Here is a 20865-nt window from a genome sequence, read left to right as displayed (position 1 = left end):
GTTATCACACTGGTTAAGTTAAAATTCTCTAAGTAGAAGATTCATGACATCAGCAAAGACTGTGAGGAACAGAAAGGGAATTGGGGAAACTTAGGAAATTTGGAAATGGAGACAAAAAAAAGTGTGTTAAGGTTAGGATTTGTTAGCTTGCCAAAATTAAAAAAGTTTTTCTTCTCTTTAATGCAGACAGCAGTTCAAATGGTTGACCAAGTGTTACTATCTTCTAAACAGTGAAGTCTATTACACTTGTTTACGATCTAATGAATTCTAAAGGAAAGTGACAACAACCGGTTTTAAAAGTGATTTTTCCTTTTTTTCAAATACTTCCCAGCAATTGAGTTCACATGCAAAAAGCTGATTCCACATACAGAAAATACTTTGAAATAACCAAAGGATACCCAGTCTAGTCCTCAAATTGACAAAAATACATTTCACAGAGTGATCGATACAAATAGAGAGTGCGAACAAAACACAAATCCACAGCTGCAAAGCTTCAAGTACGCAAAATGACTATTTTAATGTTGTGACAGATCCATGGTTTGAAAATATACTATAGCACGTTTTAATCAAACTAACATGGGATTAAAGTTACCTGTGCCGTACAGGTAAATATAAGTAAAACCAGCTGATGGCATTCTGCCTCTCCCCAAAATCAGAAGAGTAATGGGATGCGTGTGCTGAAAGTCCAGGTGTTTGGGTTTTTTACAAAAAGAGAACCGACAACAGTAAACTAATCTTGCACACTGGAAACCCTCAAGATTAATATACAGTAGCACAAAATGATAAAAGCAGGTTTTTTGCTAGGTAATAATAAAGAAAACAAACCAACAAGTATCTGACAACACACAACTGGAGATACTGTAGATACAATGTGACACTTAATTAGAAATCCCTCTGGGGATTTACGATCTGACACCCAATATGCAGATCTGCACATTCATCGCCAGAACTCCCGTTTTCACCTGCTGTGGGCTGCAGTGCCATGAAACGTATGTCTTCATCTGGATTGTAATGACAGTTTCAAACAAAGTCCGACGACTTTAATAAGCTGCATAAACAGTTGCAAACAGTCATTTGCTCTAATTATGCTACTGTCAAAATGTAAAAAAAAAAAAAAATTTAGAGAGTTTTAATTACTGCTTATTCGACTTAAAAATGTAGCAGAAAACAAAAGAAGCTCAAGAAATTCTGGAAATAAGGGTGAATTCAGTCACAGACATTAGGGGCTCCAAGGTTCTGTACAGAAATGAAAGTATGAAAAAACAAAAAGCAAATTCAGGAAAGAAAATGAGCACTGATATTTCACCTCTAAAAACATCAGCAAAAATGTTTTACAAATGCATATAATCAGGAGCATGGTTGATAACATGACTGCAATATACCCATTTTCTACAATCTTTGATTGATATATAAAAATAATTCTCTGATTTCTGTGCCAAACAGGACTTGCAAATATAACCTATTCCCTTTAAAAGTGTGCTTGGTGTCTTAAATGTTTAAGGCTCTACATGCACTGAAATTTAAGGAATTTCAAATTGAAACAGTTAGTTGCAAACTGTGTTATATTAAATAAACTATCCAATGAAGGGATACTGGTAGGAAATGTCCATACAATGCAGCATGAGTCTGTTTCTGTAAGACCAGCGGACACTAGACAGTCATTATACAGCAATAGCAGGACTTCGGACACAGAAAAGCCGAATCTGTTCTCAAGGTTGCTCACTTCAGATATAGGTATAAAACGGGTAAAACAAGCTAATTTGACAGCACTGACTGACTTATATTTTTGCTTGCGATGGGATTTCGATTAAAATGCAAGAAATAAAACACTTTGATACAATAACGCGCAACCAGTCAGAAAAGAGGTATCTTGAATTCTCGGCTGTGAGTCACATTTACAGAAGCCTATTTTGTATTTCTTCAAAGAGATCCATTATATCATTTCTGTCTTTAAGTAATAGCAAGTCCAAACATTATTTGTCCAAAGAATTAGAAACAGACTTGGTTCTTTGGTTAACACCATGTGACTTACATCAGACACAGGAATCAATTAAGAATAAACAGTCGTATGGGGAGGTTTCTGGGAAAGGGGGGGCGAGGGAGGAAAGGGGAAAACTTCAAACTCAAAGAAATGCATTGTGTTAAACTGAACTGCCATTTGAAACCTCCTGTACTAGGAATAATCAGGTTAAGACATCTCTTCAGTTGCAGCGACGTTGCTTACACACGGTAACTTGAGTTTCTCCACGTATTCGTTTTATACAAAAGAAAGAAGGCACCGAGTGCATCGGTGGCGTACAGGCAGTATAAAAGTATGCAAGAAAATGCTACATACTGTATATTTCATACGCTTTTTAAAAATGTGGCGAATGTGTGCTATCTCTACGCACTATGATGCTTCACAAATCCAAATCCTTACATCCCAATGAAAGAATGAATTAAAATGTGAAACACATTTTAATAATCTCGCTGATAACAGCACAATTCAATACTTGTATTCACTAGGATCAGTTATTAGCTTATAGTCACCAGAAAACAAGTTCCAAATTACTGAAGATCAAGGGAACTATAATCTATAACTACACTTTTGGGACGGAGCCAGCAGCCTTTACTCATGACAGATGTCCTGCTGAGAATGGAGAGGAGGCTCAGTTTTACCACTGTTGTTCATGTTAGTAGTGCCTTTCTCTGAGTCATCCCGGAGAAATAGATGGAACTGCTTACAGGGAAAGGTACTACACAACATAAAAGACGTGTGGTTAAACCAGGACCCGAAGAAAAGGCAGTAGGTTCAGGCCCTTAGTCATTATATTAGCACTTTAGATTGTGTAACAGTGATATAGCTTGCTCATAGAGCATTTAATTTTACATTGTTAAATCATCTTATATAAAAATAGGTAAGAAAGCTCTGTAAGAAAGTATATATACTACATAAGGAGAAATGTCTCCTTAAAAAAAGCAAAGAAAGGGAAAAATTGAATAAAAGGTTCCACTAATTACACTTTCTCATGAAAATCACATTAAAAACAGTTACCGTAAATGAAACAGTACTGAGCACTAATGAACCCTGTGGTTTACTGGAAAGGACAGCAAACTAGCTGTAGAGTAAAAAAAGATCATTGCTCTAACTCCTTTTTTGTAAATATTCCCTAATACATTCAACTATTTAGAAATTTTCTTAAAATGTCATAATAAGCCATTTGCAAAATTTACTATTAAAACTTGTTCAAAGCCCTGCTCCTTGCTTGCACTATGGCCTAAAGATTACATCTCAAAGCTATGATAATGCTTCTAGTTAATTCTGTAAATTCATTCAAACTCATGCTTTGGAAATGAACCAGAAGTTATAAAGCAATCCACTTCAGACTCCTGGCATGCAGCAAACGTCCATGGGATTTGCCAAACACTGCAAAAAAATTAACTTGATACAATGGGCAAGACTCCTGTCCTCAGGTACAAGAGAAAAAAGGATGACATTAATCACATCCCTGAATGTCCATGAGGTATTCCTTCAGCGGTACGGTATTACTTATTCTGCTCTCCTGAGTAAGGTCCCCAGAGACACGCAGCTTTTGGAGGGTTTATGCCAGCTCTACCAGATGATGTTTCCAATGAATTGAATGAATTCTTCTTGCTATTAGGCTAGCCTTGCCCATTTTCTGGGCATAGCTGTTTCCTGGTCTTCCTTCCTACAGGAGCAATACTACCCACCTTCCTGACTCCTGGCACATTCCTCTCCATAAGGATCTTATTTCTATATTACACCAGCATAAGCCTGCACAGCAAAACATGATCCAGCATGTATCAGACCAATTTATTCAGTCACACCATGTTACATGTGAACTAAGCTTGCTAGCATGAATATAATTGTGCTGTATTCAGGTAGGGACAACATAAGCAAATATGCTGGGTGCGTAAGATTTCTACCATGGTCTCCAGAAAGGAAGAAACCCTGCTTGAACTTAAGGAGGGGCAGTGATAAGTTCTGAAGTCTAAACTAATCCATGTCGCTGCAGGCCAGCTGGTACTCACCCTAAGCACATGAACACCATCTCCCCTGCTTACACCTGTAAAATACACGAGGTTAGAAGCCATGGAGTGCCCACACAGACCCGCCCTGCTCTGTATGTATAAACTCCCACAGTTCACGTCACAGTTCCTCCGAGTAGGGCCCTCTGAGGGCCACAAGGCTCTGGGAGTGGAATTTGAGTCACTGTCGCTACCACTGCATGAAGCCATCTCTTATTTTAATGCTCTCGCTCTCAGATGACATCTCTTCATCAGGCGTTCATTCACTGACAAGCAAACACTCCTGTGACTTTCCCCTCAAAAACTACCATCAGAACAAAGTAGGCTGAAATCCAGCTGTGATGCACTACAAAATCTGGCAGTTGAGTTAAATAGACCAAAATTCAAAACATTCTTGATGGCTTTTTCTAACAATAAACTTTGCTGAATGTTCCAGTTAAAATAATCAAGATGTTTGGGTATTGCTTTAACATTTTTCGTATTGAGTTTTAAAAATATTTCAGAAGCTGAGGAAAAGAAGGAACAAAAAAAGATATAAGGATTAAATAACAAGTTCGTGACAGTATCCAGATATTTGGTTTTTCACCTCCATTCATAATTGAAATCACATTTGATTGTGTTGCAGGTGCCATGCTGTATCACTGCTCTAATCTGCTGATCCTGTTGCACTTCACACTTTCAGGGTCAGGTCTAGTCTCCTGTTGATGCCCATGGGCTCCTCTCATTAACATTAATGGCGGGTAGGCACGTACATCAGTGGGAGAATTAAATGGATGTTTAGCTGTTACTGAGAATTCAGCTTCAGGAGGAAGTCAGTCTGTCTTACAAGTGACAAGTTACAATATTAAAGACTGCTTTAAACAAGACAGCTTTTTTTCCTCCAGAAAAGTGTGATGAATAAGTAAAGAGCTCAATACAACTCTCATTTAAATGAAAGGGCATTCTGCGGTTAGTTTCAAGTTGGAACGGCTCAGGCCAAAAGGCTTCCCCTCAAACCTCATTCTCTGATTTTACTGCAGACATTAAAATGTTTCCTTCAAAGAAAAAAAAAGTTTTCTTCTTCTGCTTCACTATATTAAAACTGATGGTTTGCATTTCAGAAATCTAGGGAGTTGGACAGGTCACAGAAATTTTGCACCAGTACCTTACTGTAAGAGGTGCAGAATGCCCTTGACTTCTGAGGTCCAGTGACTGCCACAGACAGCTTTTCAGGGTGACGGGGAGTTTGCAGGAGCAAGTCATTAGGGAGAAAAGAGAATAAAACCATAACGCAAACAAATTTTAGACAACAAATTGCTCCAAAGGTGTGAAAAAATGGGAAGGTACTGATGCTGGCACTGCATCTGCCATCAGGAACGGCTGCAAAAATTTACAGCTGAAAATATCTCCTACAGTAAATGTCATAAAATCTGTTTTCAGCTCAAGTATTCTCTTGATAAACAACATTCAGTTCCAGTAGGAGCACACACATTCATTCCAAGGGCTCATCATATTTTGAAATCTAATTATTAATGAAGTTAAAGGATTTTAATTAGATTTAGAAATTATGTCATATTTCTCAAGTAGCAGAACTTACACCTTACCTAACTTCTGCCATTGCAGTCAGACCTCACTCTGTGGTTATGACGTGGATGTCTTAAGCCCTGAGCACAAAGCAGCACCACGGGGACCAAGCTTTGAATCTTACCAGTACTATCCTCCTTCCCCGCGCCGCCTGGCTGAACGGGGAACAGCAGCATGGCTCTGCTGACTCCTTGCCTCCACGTACGTGGGAGACAGCCATGTCCTGCAGAAGCTGTACGACCTCTCATCCTTCTGCGCAATGATTTCACGCTTGCCTGTACCGCCCTTCACAATCTGGCCCTTAGCACAGAAAGGAACTAACCAACTTTTACATACTTATAATACTTTAAAAAGACTTATGTGAAATGTTCTAAACATTAAAGCAAATAGATCATATGCAGAAAGGATGCAACATTTTCAAGAACAGAATCTGTAAGAACGTCACTGTACTATAATTAAGGCTACACCGACAGGGAACAGATTCTATTCAAGAATTGTAATCTCTACGTGGTATATTGGCACACAGAAAAGTAATTAAATAATTTGATAAACTTTTGCAAGTACTTACTGTACTTTCAATCAAAAAGGTAAACAAGAAAAAGCTATGAAAAAAACCCACAGACAACTCTGAGGAAAACACAAATGCCTCTAATTTGTTTCTGATACTTTGTTCTTCAGAAATTCTGTTCCATGCTTAAGACCTAACTGAATGCACAAAAACATGCTGTATGTATAAGCCCTTATGCAGGGTTTAAAAAAACCCAATATCTAACGGCAGATTTCAAATACAAAAGTATAGGTTTGCATAAAGCAATAAGAAAAACAAAATGACAAATCGGAAGAATGGGATCTAGGAAGAAAAAGCAACATGATAGCTATTGATACTGTAACTAATTCATAAAAATCCCAGAGCGAATCCAATTATTGGTGTGACTGGTTTTGCATGGCAAATCCGTGTTCTACTGTCTCAAAATCAAACATTCATTTCCATTCTTTATACATTCAGTTTCCAGCCTTTGCACAGTATAAAACCAAGTAAACCAAACCTCCTTCTGTGAAGCACAGACTGGACCAGATACCTTGGGAAAAGTCACATGATTCTTCTTCCCAAATGTGCCCAACACAGACTACCATAAATCTCTGCTGTGTCTAAATTAAGATTTCAGTGTCTTAGAAATCTGAACAGTTAGATATAAATCCGAAACAATGCAACCTACAAACAGAAACCCAAGTTGCGACACAGTTCAGTTTAGTTTGGTTCTGTAAGAGGTTATTGCTGCGCCTTCCAAAGTGACTTCTTCATTTGTTCAATGGTGATGTTAAGTATATTCTCCACCGGAATTAGTTTGCTCAGTTCTTGCCGTTAGATACTGTACATTATTTTATAAAGCAAAACCTGTACAATGAGACAACCATCAAGGAGACAACTTTCGGCTTTAGGAAAGAGAATCCAAATATCCACAAACAGAATGAGTAAAAACACTTCCACATCCATTGAAAAGCTGCTTTTGATCAGCTTCTAAGTCAGTGTTTCTATTATTTGGAAAGCTGAAAAGATTGGGAAAATCTGAGTGTTTTCCTTATGCATATAAAATTAATGTTGATTTTTTTATTAAATTCTACACTCAACATTACATTTCACGAACTGAGCAACAAAAAGGACTGGAATAGACAACTTGTATTGCATTACTGCAAGACCATTCCTGTTTAAAGAAAGTTTTGCATTATTTGTATTTAGTAAATAAAGCTTATGTAAATGAAGCAGCAGCACAAAAAAAAAGAAGAAAAAAAAAGGAAAGGCCAGTAATAATGTTTTAAATCTTCAAATGAATAAAAACTGAAAGCCTGGCTCTGCAAATAAACCCCTCAAAAGGCACCAAATAAACCAAGAAGTGGTAATTACAATATCCTTTAAAAAGGACTTAATGAAATTGTTAAGTAGTGTGAGAATTTGAGAACCATGTGAAATATCTTTATTATAGCATACTCACTGTCTCCAATCTCACTGTACTTGACTGTCTGTATACCCTAAAGCCAAAGGTATTAGAAAGAAATTCAAGACAAAAAAAACCATTTGTCCTAATGAGAATGCTCTAGGCTACCACTAATTCTCTCAACAAAATCCAAAACTTCACTCTTCTACCCACCAAGTGCTACAACAGCCAGTGAGGTCTCATATTTCCAAGACATCACCATCATTTCTAAGAAAAAACCTGCTTGCTTTCCATACAGCAACAATTTCAAGTAAACAAAACTGATAATTACAGTCAAAAAGAATGTTTGAATTGGGGAGCTTTTTAAAAAATACGTTTACTCAATAATCCACAGTTTCAGTAATATGAATTAGATTCATCAGTCAGTAAAATAGTATGATTCCAGTATCTGGGAGAAATAGGAATCTCAGAAGCACTGGTATTTCCCTAATTTTGGTGGAAGCCATGAGTGTTTATCCAATGGCAAACTTTCTTGTGATACTGCTGCTTCTCAATTGTGTCGTCAGAAAGCTGTGTTTCCCAACATGAACATAAGCAAAGCAAACTTCTATTCTGGGTGCGAACATTCATTCAATTGCTAGCAAATCAGTAGAAAAAAATAACTTACTGATGTTCTCTTCTCCAAGAAGAAAGATAAAAACTCCTGGTCTGCTCTGTACTTCCAACAAACAGCATAGGGTAACCCCTAAAACAGCTCAGAAGAGACTCAAACGGATACCTATTTCAACCAAAGCCACAGTATTTCACGTTCATTCAGAGTAGTTCAACTGGTACCACATCCTTCACAGTCTTTCAACCTAACTTTCAACTGCTGACATTTTAAAGAAATCCGTATCAATTTGCTTAATGAAAATATATTTTAGTAAAGTCGTGCTCTATGAGCTTCCTACATTGGAATACATGAATACAGGAAGTGCTTTCAACAGAAAGTTACATAGTTTTACAGTACAACCTGTCTAAGGAGATTTGGAAGGGACCAAACTAGTGATCTGGTCTCTTTGGATTAGGCAGAAGTACAGGCAAGAGGGAAAAACCCAATTTATGCCATATATAGAGCTCGTTCCTGTCACAGATTGAAGAAACATTATTTTGATGTCAAAGTTCACCTGATGCCCAAATGCTAGTATTTTTCAAACCAACTGCATATCAAAAAATGAAAATTTACTTGTACTAAGCTCCTGGAAATAAACTCAGTATAAAACAACAGTATGATCATATTTGCTATATTACCAAGTGTTCTCCACTGGTGGGTTTTTTTGTTTGGTTTTTTTTTTTCTCTACAGATCATTAACTTTTTCTCAAAGTGCAAATTATTGACCTTTAATCTGAATGCAGGCAGGTCAGAAGCTACAGTATTAGAGCAATACAAAAAGTACACAAGGAGGAGCTTACATTAATTTGGAGAACCTTACATAAAATGTTTTGGAATTGAAAACCACAAAACAAACCCAAACAAATACAGCATCAGGTGGATGGGGGAGGGACCGCTAACATATCTGCATACAGCAAGGCTTCTCTGACACCAAGGAAGTGTCTGACACTAAGTGAAGACTGTATTTTAAATCCCGCCATTTTGCATGTTGTGCATTCTTTACAATGGAATGTTGACCTCAATTTTTGTTTTTCACTTCCACAACAAATCTGTTGACTGTGACCGGGAATGATCATCATCTTGAGAGACCAAACTCCCTTAAAACCACGACTGCGCTTTGTACCGTCCATTACGATTCTAGTAAAGTATGCCATCTACATACTTGCTGTCCTTTAGATTCTTTCATTTCAGTCCAGTGATTGAGTTCATCTTCTCCTGAGCTGTTGAGCCCTAAGGAAATCCAGCCTATCATCTCTTTTCGTTTCATGCTGCGCTTATTATATACAGAGAGTATGAGCGTCACATCTGAAAGCTGAAACAGTGCCACTTGGAAAACGAAGGTTTCTTTGTATACTGGATTTGGCTGTCCTCGGCGGATTGAAGTTTTGCATTTGGACATCTCTTGCCCCATCGAGTTCAGCAGTGTTAACTTAACATATGTATCTACAAAATAAATCATATTTTGGAATGTCAGATATCTTAGAACTAAAGTTTTTGAGGGTAAGATATTTACAAGACACAAGGATATGGTGTATACCAGGCTCACTGAACACAGCTTAGTTTAGACACACGGAAAGATGACAAGTAAGCAAAATATTACAAACACACTAACAAATTAACTAGCTTCCGTACTATGTAAATGGGTTACGTTAAAGGTATACCTCACAACCCTCTTCCCGTCAACCCCCCTTATTTGTTCTAAACAAACTTAAATCGCATTAACACTTAGCAAGCTCCAACTAGCCACAACACTGTAAAGCATACCACTGAATTTTCAGAGAGTAAGAGTAAACAAAGTGGAATGAAGGCAACTAATGAAGAGAAAAAAATAACGTTGATATGCAGTGATCATATCAAAACAGCCAGAATGAAATGCTTAAGAATAATCTCTGCATGGATGTGGTTCTCACTTTGGGCTTTTCAATTTTATTTAAAGACCAAAATGTAGCAAAGTGCATTCAAAGGTGGAAGTTTACACAATTAAAGAAACCTTCTTAGTTCCTAGATTCACAAAGGAATACATTTAATACACCTTTAAAGAGAAATAAGTTTTTGCATAATTCAAGATGGCTGTTTAAAACACAGCTTGTACAGTGCACTTAGGAAGTACATTTAAGAAGCTGATGCAAGTAAATGTGGTTAGCACACACACTGGGTGTTAGTATTTGGGTGTAAACTCTTATTTTTAAAGCTCTATTTTCATTTGACTAGAAGCACCAAGCCATGCTCCTGCAGAAGGACGCGCATTTCATAAAGTTAACTGATTTTAAGAAATATAAAACAATCTGGTGTTTCATTCTTTATTCCTGTCACATTCGTGTTAATGAATAATATTATTAAAAGGTTGGAGCTTATGTAAAAAGAAACACATTGAATATTTTCACTTTGCAGGTACACTGAAATCCCAACATCCATAATCAGAGATAATTGCAACTTTTGCATTAGAGTGCACCACAAGTAATAAACATATACTTTTATAAACCAATATGGTAGGCAGCCATGGATAGTTTTACTGCTGGCAAGTTTTCTTTTGCATGAAAAAGACAACATCCAATTAGTTTCTACAGGAACTCACCTCGGATTATATAAACCTGTCCACCTATCAAGTGTTTTAGACAACAGAACAGTCCGTCTGACAACAGGGGGTGGAAAGCAGTAAAAGAAATAATGACCAGATGTCAATAGTTGGGTGAGAGAGGATCAAAGGTTAAAGTTTAAGAGGAAACATTATTCACTGGAGTGGAAGAACACAAAACCTTAGCAGCATAGATCAGAAAAAGGATTGAACAAAAGGATCGTTGGGTAAAATTTAATGAAATGAAAATTTTGTGCAGTTTTTGTGTAACAAAAATCACACCGCTTACATAGTGGGTTATCTTAGCGCTAATAGCTACTGGGTTCTAAAGCACACTCAACATAGAAAGTATCATGCAAATGATTAGGTTGCAGAAGACTGGGTAAAAATCACTGTATCCTTTTTAGCAACCTTATGCTTTTTCATGCAAACTCCAGCATATTAAGAAAAACTGCACACAGTAATTATACTTCATATATTACAAGCAATAAAATGAAAAATTACTGAACTGAAAACTAAGCTGGCTTTGCTCTTAGCTTTTTTAGTTAGAGATATTTGATTGTAATACTTTAGTTCTTGAGTAGTGATGGACTTGGGCACGAGAATGACTCTGATCTAAAGTCTCTAAAATAGCTTACATCTGAAATTCAACTATGGGTCTCTAAAATGTAAAGATCTCACTTGTCAAAATCTATGTATTTATGGATTTAATGTGTGTGTGCATGCATACTCACACATGCATTTAATGTGCAAAAGCTCGTACCCTGTTTCAACAAAATTTTAAAAGATACTAAGAAGCATCTTTTCCTCAGACAAAATATTAACTGTCACCCAGAGAAACGAAGACACACTCTAACATCAACTGCTACTGCCTGCAGCATTTGGCCTATTTGCCTGTTTTCGGTTGCTAAATGAGTTACTATATAACATAAATATGCAGCAGAGGAGTACATACTCCTAAGAAGCAGAAATGTAGGACTCAATCCATATTTGCTGCAAAAGCATTTCACAAAAATTACATAGGTTCACAATCCCTAAACTACAGAAAGGATCGCATGTGGGAAAGAATAATTGCTTCCCTTCTCTCATAGTTTCTCAGGACCCAAATGAAAACTGACCTGCGCATGGACTTTGCAGCACTTCTCAGGAGTTTAGACCACTGATGGTCCAAACAACAAATTTGATTGGAGCATTTCACCTTAGGCACTATGTGCCTAAGTTCTCATTTTGTGGAAACGATAGCACAGAGAGAGGCTGGTATGTGTCCGTGATGTACTTGTCAGGGAGTTAGGAAATGGCAGTTGTATGCACCTGGGTCCAGGAGTTTACAGGAAGGCGCTACCACTGCCGGAGGGGAGGGGGACGGCACAAAACAGCCCACAGGAGACATCTGGATTCTACAATATTCTGTGCACCGTCTCACCAGACCCAGAAAGTACATTAGTTTCCAGCTTTCTAGAAACAACATAACTCCAAACGCACATTTGCCTAAACAGAACTGGACTATTATTATTATGAATATCAAAACTTCCATCTATCCTTCACAGGGGATGACAAAAGGTAACACACAAGATCTTCCCTCCAGACAGGTTAGACAGAACATGGTATTACAGGGCTATATGTCACGTTCTATGCTGCTTTCTTGCAATCTGAAACAGATTTTTGACCCCAGTGACACACACAACTGTTAGCTAGACAGCATGGGCCCACAGAGCACATTCTGGGAATTAACATACCAGGGAATGAACATACCTGTCTTCAAAACAAGTACCAAACCCCCATCTAACTTGCAAATTCTAAATATTAAGAAAAACTTGGCTTTGTCCAGAGTTTCCAGAAAGATAAGCATAAGCCATCTACCGTTTTTTGCTTTAAGGGAACATATGGTCCCATCTCTCCAGATCTCCTCTCCCGTTCATTCCTTCCCCCACCCCAGTGTCCTTGGGCCTTCTTGGCTTTCCCCATCTATTTCTATGCTTTGCCTCCAAACAGGTGACTCTGGGACAGGTACCTAATTACATAAAATTATTAGAGATTCTTCTTTCGCCTTCCTTCTCTGGCCACGTTAATAAAGTCTGGTTCCATCAGTGTGAAAAGTATAGAGAAAGCAAAGCAGAGTAAGGCTGAGCCAAACGTAAGTAACGAATGGAATAAAACATGGGTCAAGAAAGAAAGAGGAGAGCATCAGTCTCAAGTTGTTTGGCTTACTTCCTAAACTCTGAAGACAGTGTGAGATGTGCAAACCACTTATACACGTTGGCAGCCTGCTCTATAACCTAGTAGTTCCAGATTATCTGCTAGTGCCATACAAACCTGGGGATTAAGAAATAGAAAGAGAGGCTAAAACCTGAGCCTCCAGACAAAAATCAAGAGGAACAGGTAGGTATGTCTGGCTACAACTTATGTAAATCAGACTTGTCATCTAAAAAACAACAAAAAAATTTTTTTTAAAAAAGTTCATTACTGAACTTTCTCAAGCTATATCAAAGAACTAGAGACAGTAAAAACATTCTCTGTGTGTGACACACCATCTGACTCCTATTTAGAAGTATATAAAGTTCACAGATATTTCAGACAAACGTATTTTTGAACAAACAGTTCAAGTCCTTTCCAATGGTGAACATTCCTTCTGCACAGTAAATACACCACAGGTCTCAATTTGTTTCTCCGTTGTCTTCACTGACATCCCCAAGTTACATATATTACTACCACATATACACAGGCACATAAGCAATTACAGACTGCAGCATCAATCCCTCTAGGAACAGCAATAACTGTTGAGAGTGTTTATATTAATATTAGCTGGCATGTACTTTCTCTTTAAACACTAACTTTTTATTCTTGGCCTGTGATGTGAGGCATTAGTAATTTAGCAATTAATCATTATGATAAAGGTAATTTATTAGTCAGTCATCATGAAAAATTAAGAGTCTTGTCAACTCAAAATTAATATTTTGAATTTCAGATTTTTGCTATTTCCCAACTGACTAGAAATATAAAACATGAAACACATTAGTTGATGATTGCTCTATTTCATTTTGATTGGGTAAGACTAAATGATAGGATTGAAGTCCTTGCTACTGAAAGCCCCACCAGTACAGAAGCATTAGGATGAAAAAAGATTTGCACTCACTGGGTGGTCTGTTCGCTGCCAAGTTTTTGAAGTGGCTGCCTTTTATCACTTCTGCTGATAATCTTCCAGTTGTAGCATTATAAAGGAGGCCAACGAGGATTTCTGGAGCTGAGCCATGTACCAGAGACTGACAAGAGGAGGTACTTTCACTGCAGGACACTTCTGACATGCTCATTTGAGAGTCACAACCCTATAAAACAGATAAAAAGTTCAATGTATTTTACGGAATGATGTTACTGGGAAGTCAATTTTTAGAATAATGCATAGAAAATTAGGAAAGCAACTTACTGACAATAACAGAAGTTCCATTCAATCACCCAATAAGAAATGTACATCCTTAATATATACTCAGTTCGCACGTGTTAGAGGCAACAAAGACTAAAGCAGTCTAAAATTAAAATTATTCTTAATTTTGTGTTTCTGTTGCTTCGTAATTCAGGAGAAATAATAGCAGAAGATGAAGAGCAGCCTTTATGTTCCCTATTTATTTCAATTGCTAAGATAAGAACCGTAACATAATTTGTCAGCATCCTTGGATCTTTTACTCTCCAAAAATGGAAAACACTAGTGGAACTTTGAAGATAATAAAATGCAGGAAATTCTTATTCATCCTTTGTAAAGGTTATTCTCTAGACTGAGAATTTATGAGTAGCAAAATAACAGAACACATGCAAATAGAAAAATGCACTCTGCCTAGAATAAATTAGCTTACAAGGAATTTAATTGATCCAGGGATACAGAATTGCAATAGACCCTTTGTCTTGGGTGAGAAAGGAGGAATGCCATCCTAAAGCTTAGCAAGTGATGCTTTATTTCCACCCTGCAAGCTTCCAAAAAATTCAGATCTCTGATGCATTCTCACCACACGACATCTTTGATGGGAGCTTCTAATATTCACTTTTATCATTTTAACCCCTCATTATTGGCCTTAAAAAAGAAAAAAAAAAATTATACTTTCTTTACGCTGCCATGCTAATCATACCATAGTTGTTCCTACTTTCATTTCTTGCTTTCATGCACTGGCGCATAGAGTTGTACCACTGAAAACAAGAAATTGGACAGAATCTAGCCAATGGAACGGCAATTCGCTTAGTAGCCGAGAAGAGACTTTTGAATTATCAGTACATTCCTTTATGGTTCTCTCAGAAAAAACTGTAAATTGTATCCACAGATTTTTCAAGTATGGCTTGACTCATTTGGGAATCTGGCAGCACTCTTTCAAGGAGTCATCATGATTTTGTGAAGCTGATTCTTCCAGATTCAAGACGTCTCTATCATTTCCAGCAACAGCTCACATGGGCACAAGATCAGTCTTAAAAATCTAAATAGTTAACTTTAAAAGCAAGTAACTTAATCTGACATATAAAGCCCACATGCATTACAGAATCTCAAATTATAGAAAACATGATACCTACAAGAAGAAATTCTGAACCTACAATATCCTTCATATTGACATTTTAACTAGGTCTTCTCAACAGAACATTTCCAAGAAGTCTGGCAGAAGTTTCAAGCAGCAATCCAGTTCCTCATTAATAAACATTCACTGTTGCTAGCAAAAGTATTCTTACTACTAAAGAAGGACCGCAGCAAAATTCTCTGACTTCCATTCCCCAAGCTGCAAATTCAGAGTTTTAAATCTTTGGTTATTTCTCCAAAAGTTCTTTATTCAATTCCAAGAATAAATTTCAAATGGGTTGCAAATTGTAAATTGCTGAAAATGAATTACAAGTATACATTCATTCTCTGATTCTTGGCACTCACAAAACATGAAACTTTTGATTCCTATCTTTAACAGTAGAATACAAAATGGAAAGTTTAAAAGAAAGATGACCTGATTCAGCAGTCACAGTATACACTGCACACTGGAAAGTCTCAGCCTGTCACAACTGCAGCAATTACTTTTCTGGTCTTTTAAAATTGTAACACGTTATCCCTATGGTGCTTATTCATCTTATTGTTTTGTTGTGCCAGGAATTTAGAAGTTAACTTGACCTTGTTCTAAGCTTAGGTCTCAAATTTGATTGTGATTATATTGCAAGTCCACAAAAAAGACATAACACCAAGCAGCTGGATACCGCTCCCCCCTAAACCCTCAAAGGGCTTTGACATCTGTACCGAGAGAAGGCGATTATAGTACTTTTTCCTAATTGTGACTTACTTGTGCAGTTTACTGATGGTCTAATAGGGACTCAGTCTAAATCAGGTTATGACAGAGTTAAACTGATTACAATAGGTATCAGAATAATGTTTAGAATGCTAGAAATAGTAAATAAGTGATGACTGAGTAGGGATGAGTCCTGAGGTACCTTGAAAGGGAAGACAAGTAGCTTCTGTGTGATATAAGAAGGGGGAAAAGAACTGAAAAATGAAACAAGTGTGATATTACCAAGTTACATAAGGATGGGCTAGAAATACCATTCCTTTACAGCAGAATCCTGAGTGGATGTGCGAAGGACAAGACTGCGTTTATCAAGGCCAGAGAAAAGGATCTCGCCAGCTGAATGGTGGGATGAGAAGACCTAGGTGATACTTCAGATCTGTAAGTGGATGGAAACGCAACTAAGAGGCTGCACCTCAGGACTGTTGCACAGAAAGAACTGGCAGATGTAGCCTTGATGAAAATCTGGAGAGAGGGTCTAACTTAAATGTTTTGTTACAATATTTTCTAAAGCAAAATATTTTGCCTTTTGTTTGGAAACAGGTGGCAGGTTTGAAACAAACAAAAGCATGTTATTTAATCCTTAGTGTATAATAAACTTACGAATCTCCTTCCTACAAAATGTTGTGGTGACAGAAGTTTAAAGACATGAAAAGAAAGCAATCAAATTGAAGAAACAATCCAAACAATACTTTCTTTTCCATTTCACATAAAAAAAGATTCCAACCAATTTTGTTTCACACTGACCCAAATGTATTTTAAAAAAATACTCTGCTTTTCAGTTATTAATTGGAAAACCCTACTATAAAAGAGAGTGAGACGTTAAGAAGAAAAATAAAGCAGTGAGGTGTGAAGCAGATTAGAAGACAGACTGATGTTACTGGGTAAAACCAGGGTTACACAACATAAACCAAACTATAATTTCTGCGTTTATGATAAGGACAAAACCAGAGAATTTGGGGGCAAGAAAGTAAAAGACATGAGAATAAGGGGAAGGTGAGGTTGTATTTTGTCAGTTTTATTTTGAAAGAAAACAGAAAGATCCTATGAGGAAGAGAAGAAGAAGCAGGAATCAGGGAAGATGAAGAGACAGCTGAGATCAACAGGGCTCAGATCAATTGAAGAAAGTCTTTTCATTGCAGGACCAGGTTAAAATCAGGGATACTGAGTACTATTAGATGTCTTCTCAAAAGTATTTTCTCCAGCACAGAGCTTATTGCTCACATTGTTTTAAGTAAGTGTGTTGGGTTTGCGTGGCAGGGTTTTGGTAGCGGGGGGGCTACAGGGGTGGCTTCTGTGAGAAGTTGCTAGAAGCTCCCCTGTGTCTGACAGAGCCAATGCCAGCCGGCTCTAAGACGGGCCCGCCGCTGGCCAAGGCCAAGCCAATCAGCGCCTCTGTGATAACATATTTAAGAAGAAGAAAAACACTTAGAGAGAGAGCTTTTGCAGCCAGAGAGAGGAGTAAGAAGATGTAAGAAACTCTGCAGACACCAAGGTCAGTGCAGATGGAGGGGGAGGAGGAGCTCCAGGTGCCAGAGCAGAGATCCCCCTGCAGCCCGTGGTGAAGGCCATGGTGAAGCAGGCTGTCCCCCTGCAGCCCATGGAGGAAGGATGAGGGGGTGTAGCGATTCCACCTGCAGCCCGTGGAGGACCCCACGCCGGAGCAGGTGGAGGCACCTGAAGGAGGCTGCGGCCCGTGGGAAGCCCATGCTGGAGCAAGTTCCAGGCCGGACCGGTGGACCCGTGAAGAGGGGAGCCCACGCCAGGGCAGGTTTGCTGGCAGGACTTGTGACCCCGTGGGGGACCCCACGCTGGAGCAGTTTGCTCCTGAAGGTCTGCACCCCGTGAGAGGGACTCCATGCTGGAGCAGGGGAACAATGAGGAGTCCTCCCCCTGAGGATGAAGAAGCGGCAGAAACACCGTGAGATGAACTGACCGTAACCCCCACTCCCCGTCCCCCTGTGCCGCTGAGGGGGGGAAGGTTGAAGCCGGGAGTGAAGTTGAGCCCGGGAAGATGGGAGGGGTGGGGGGAAGTGTTTTAAGAGTTGATTTTATTTCTCATTCCTCTACTCTGTTTTGCCTAGTAATAAATTAGATGAATTCCCTCTCTAAGTTCGGTCTGTTTTGCTCGTGATGATAATTAGTGAGTGATCTCTCCCTGTCCTTATCTCGACCTACAAGCATTTCGTTATGCCTTTTCTCCCCTGTTTAGTGAATGAGGGGAGTGAGAGAGCGGCTCTGGTGGGCACCTGGCCTCCAGCCAGGGTCAACCCACCACAGTAAGGTATTCCGTGATAATCGCATCTGTTGGTAAGTAACCTGACTTATAAACTCCGTGAGCTGCACTAGAATTGAAAATAACAGTTTTTCAAGTCTCTGTTTAGAGGGTTTTTTCTGTTCACATAGTCAAAACTCAGGAAGAGTGCGAACAAACTCATCAAGAAAAAAGCAAGACAAGAAGCTACATTTTTACCTGCTCAAAATATAAGCTTCATGACCACGTGCCAAATCATAAAATATTGACACTGAATATTCTAATTGGTACTACATGAATATAAACTTAGCTACAATGAAGCTTTCATCTCATGACACCATCACAGTGCTACCAGATGCTTCTCATCTCCATACAGATCTGCATTCAATCTATCTGTAGGCCACTTTGATACTGTAGTTTCACTGTGGGAAATGCAATATTTAGACCAAAAGTTACTATTTGTTTGAAATAATCTGTCTACGTAAGTTTATTTTTATAACTCTTCCCTCTCTTCCTCTATAAACACTGCGTGTATTTTAATAATGCAGGGGAAAGAAGGACTAAGGTTCTGTAATAGCAAAAGCTTTTCAAGGTCAGTAAAGCACCAGAATAGCCTAGTAAGAACTGCTGTAAAATCTTAACTGCAGCTTTTTAAGAACTTAGATGAACTGTCAAGGTATTGATGATCTGGCCGCAGCACAAGGTGCTGTCTCTTGAGGCTGTCTCCAGGATATTAATGCTACATCTCTAACCTATTTTTGTCACTTTAGCCATCACAAAAATATATTATTAACAGCAAACACAAACAAAAAAAAAATTAAAGTCTCTTCCAAATATTTAGTTCAAAGGTCTTATGACAGTAAATTAGAAATTTTCAGCTTTTCAATTTTATAACACAGAGCTTTGCGCAAAGGACCTGAACCTTTCCCATACACCACAGGGCAGTACTTATTACATACTCAGGTGGATTTCATTTGATCAACACTTAGAATAGTTGCTGCTTTTCACTGAATTAAAGAGTAACATGTGTTACATTCTACAAAAACTTAATTACTAATTCTCCAAACTATTGTCCTTGATTACGTCTTTGCATGTATTATCTAGGGAAGAAACATCACTTTTTAATAAATATATAATAAAAACATTCCCATTAAGAGGTATTTGTATTTCACATGTTCCTATTGTACAAACGTCAGCAACCAAAAAAAAGACGACTCTTTTTCCCCTCGTGCCAATGGAAGTGAACACATCCAATGCGTGACGTCAGACCTGAACCCCTAAGAAGTATTTTCAATAATCTTTTTCTCTGCTCTCTGACAACATAAAAGAATCCTCTATTTGCAACAATGATAATATATGTAAAATGTATTTATTTGTCTTTCTTCACCATAATTCCATGGAAACGGGATATTTGTTTCTTACATATTCATCCCCTACTGTTACTTTTGTATACCCTGAAGTTCTGCTTATAAATTCTGCTCTTCAGCCAACTGCAGTTAATCACAGGGGATAACGTGGCCACGCTCCTGAGGGCAGTTAGAAGTTCCTTCTCCTTCCTGCACAGGTTAAAATCATGCCTCTGTAGGCTTATGAAATAAGAACATCTGATTCTCTTGGCTTTTCAAAATATACACAGGAAAGATGAAACCGTGCTGACAATCCTTCAGCAACAAAAATCTGATTCACAGCATGTTACTTGTCAAAATGTCTCTCTCAAGTTTTAAATGTTAATGTTATACCACTAATCTCTTAAAGAACTTTTTTGCACATTACTTTCTTCTACTTCTGTATCAATAGAACTGAGAGGTTAGGGAAGGAAATGTGAATCCTAGTAGGCAAAAGAGGGAACTGAATCCAGGTCTCCAACATTTTAGATAAAAGTATTCATCTCTCCTCACCACCAGCCCAGCGCTGAACCCTGAAGCTACTGTTCCACTTTGAGGCAGAAGCTTGCTGAGGTGCTGAGAGCATCCAGGTACCAAACAGGCTCCAGAACAGCTCAGCCTGGAGCCCATCCCCTGCTTCTGCTCGGAGAGCCAGAGGAGGAGAAAACTGAACATAGAGGCTCCACATTCCTCATTAGTGGCTTAAGCACTAGATACTTTACAAGAACATGTTTCAAAGCTAAAATACTTTTGAAAAAGTATCAAGATCATTCTTGGGAAAGAGAACTTAAACGACCTGAAGAACTCAGCCCTGAAAACAGAGGGATGTAAAATAATTAGGAATGTCAAAGAACAGAGCTTTATAATTTTGAATTCTGGCATCTAAATCGCATTTATGTGCTATACTGGACACTTTGATGCTTTCGTGGAGATGTTTGCCTCAGTTCCTCATCACTTCTGTTTCCCCTAACTCAAGGAAGAACGGTGAGGATTGATATACTTGAAAACAGGAAGTCCTCAAAAATACAATGCTCATAACAGTTCCTTGAATTAAACAACTGATACTTTTTCCCTGCATTAAGACCTGGAGCAAGTATCAACTTTTTGTTTCTAAAGGTAAAACTCAATTGTTACATGATGCTAACAATATTAAATCTTTGAAATAATAATATTATTATTATT

At 38.1% G+C, this 20865-nt stretch overlaps 1 protein-coding gene across 3 annotated transcripts in view; it reads right to left on the bottom strand.

Moving 5' to 3' along the window:
- The window catches only part of SYT14 (synaptotagmin 14), a 95121-nt gene continuing 74256 nt past the window's right edge, over window positions 1-20865 (bottom strand). For 2 of the 3 annotated variants that reach the window (XM_054822031.1, XM_054822029.1), the window contains 2 exons: window positions 13887-14076; window positions 1-9621 (listed from right to left, as the gene is read on the bottom strand). In XM_054822031.1, coding sequence (XP_054678006.1) covers window positions 9308-9621; window positions 13887-14076 — 504 coding nt within the window. In that variant the 3' untranslated portion in view covers window positions 1-9307. Of the gene's footprint in view, window positions 9622-10753; window positions 10811-13886; window positions 14077-20865 lie in introns of all 3 variants that reach the window. The other variant, XM_054822030.1, reaches the window with a different exon arrangement.

Source organism: Grus americana, chromosome 3 (assembly GCF_028858705.1).
Source record: "Grus americana isolate bGruAme1 chromosome 3, bGruAme1.mat, whole genome shotgun sequence".
In the NCBI taxonomy this organism is placed as follows: Eukaryota; Metazoa; Chordata; class Aves; order Gruiformes; family Gruidae; genus Grus; species Grus americana.
The sequence above is the reverse complement of the archived record's forward strand: the minus strand, read 5'-3'. Positions and strand labels throughout refer to the sequence as shown.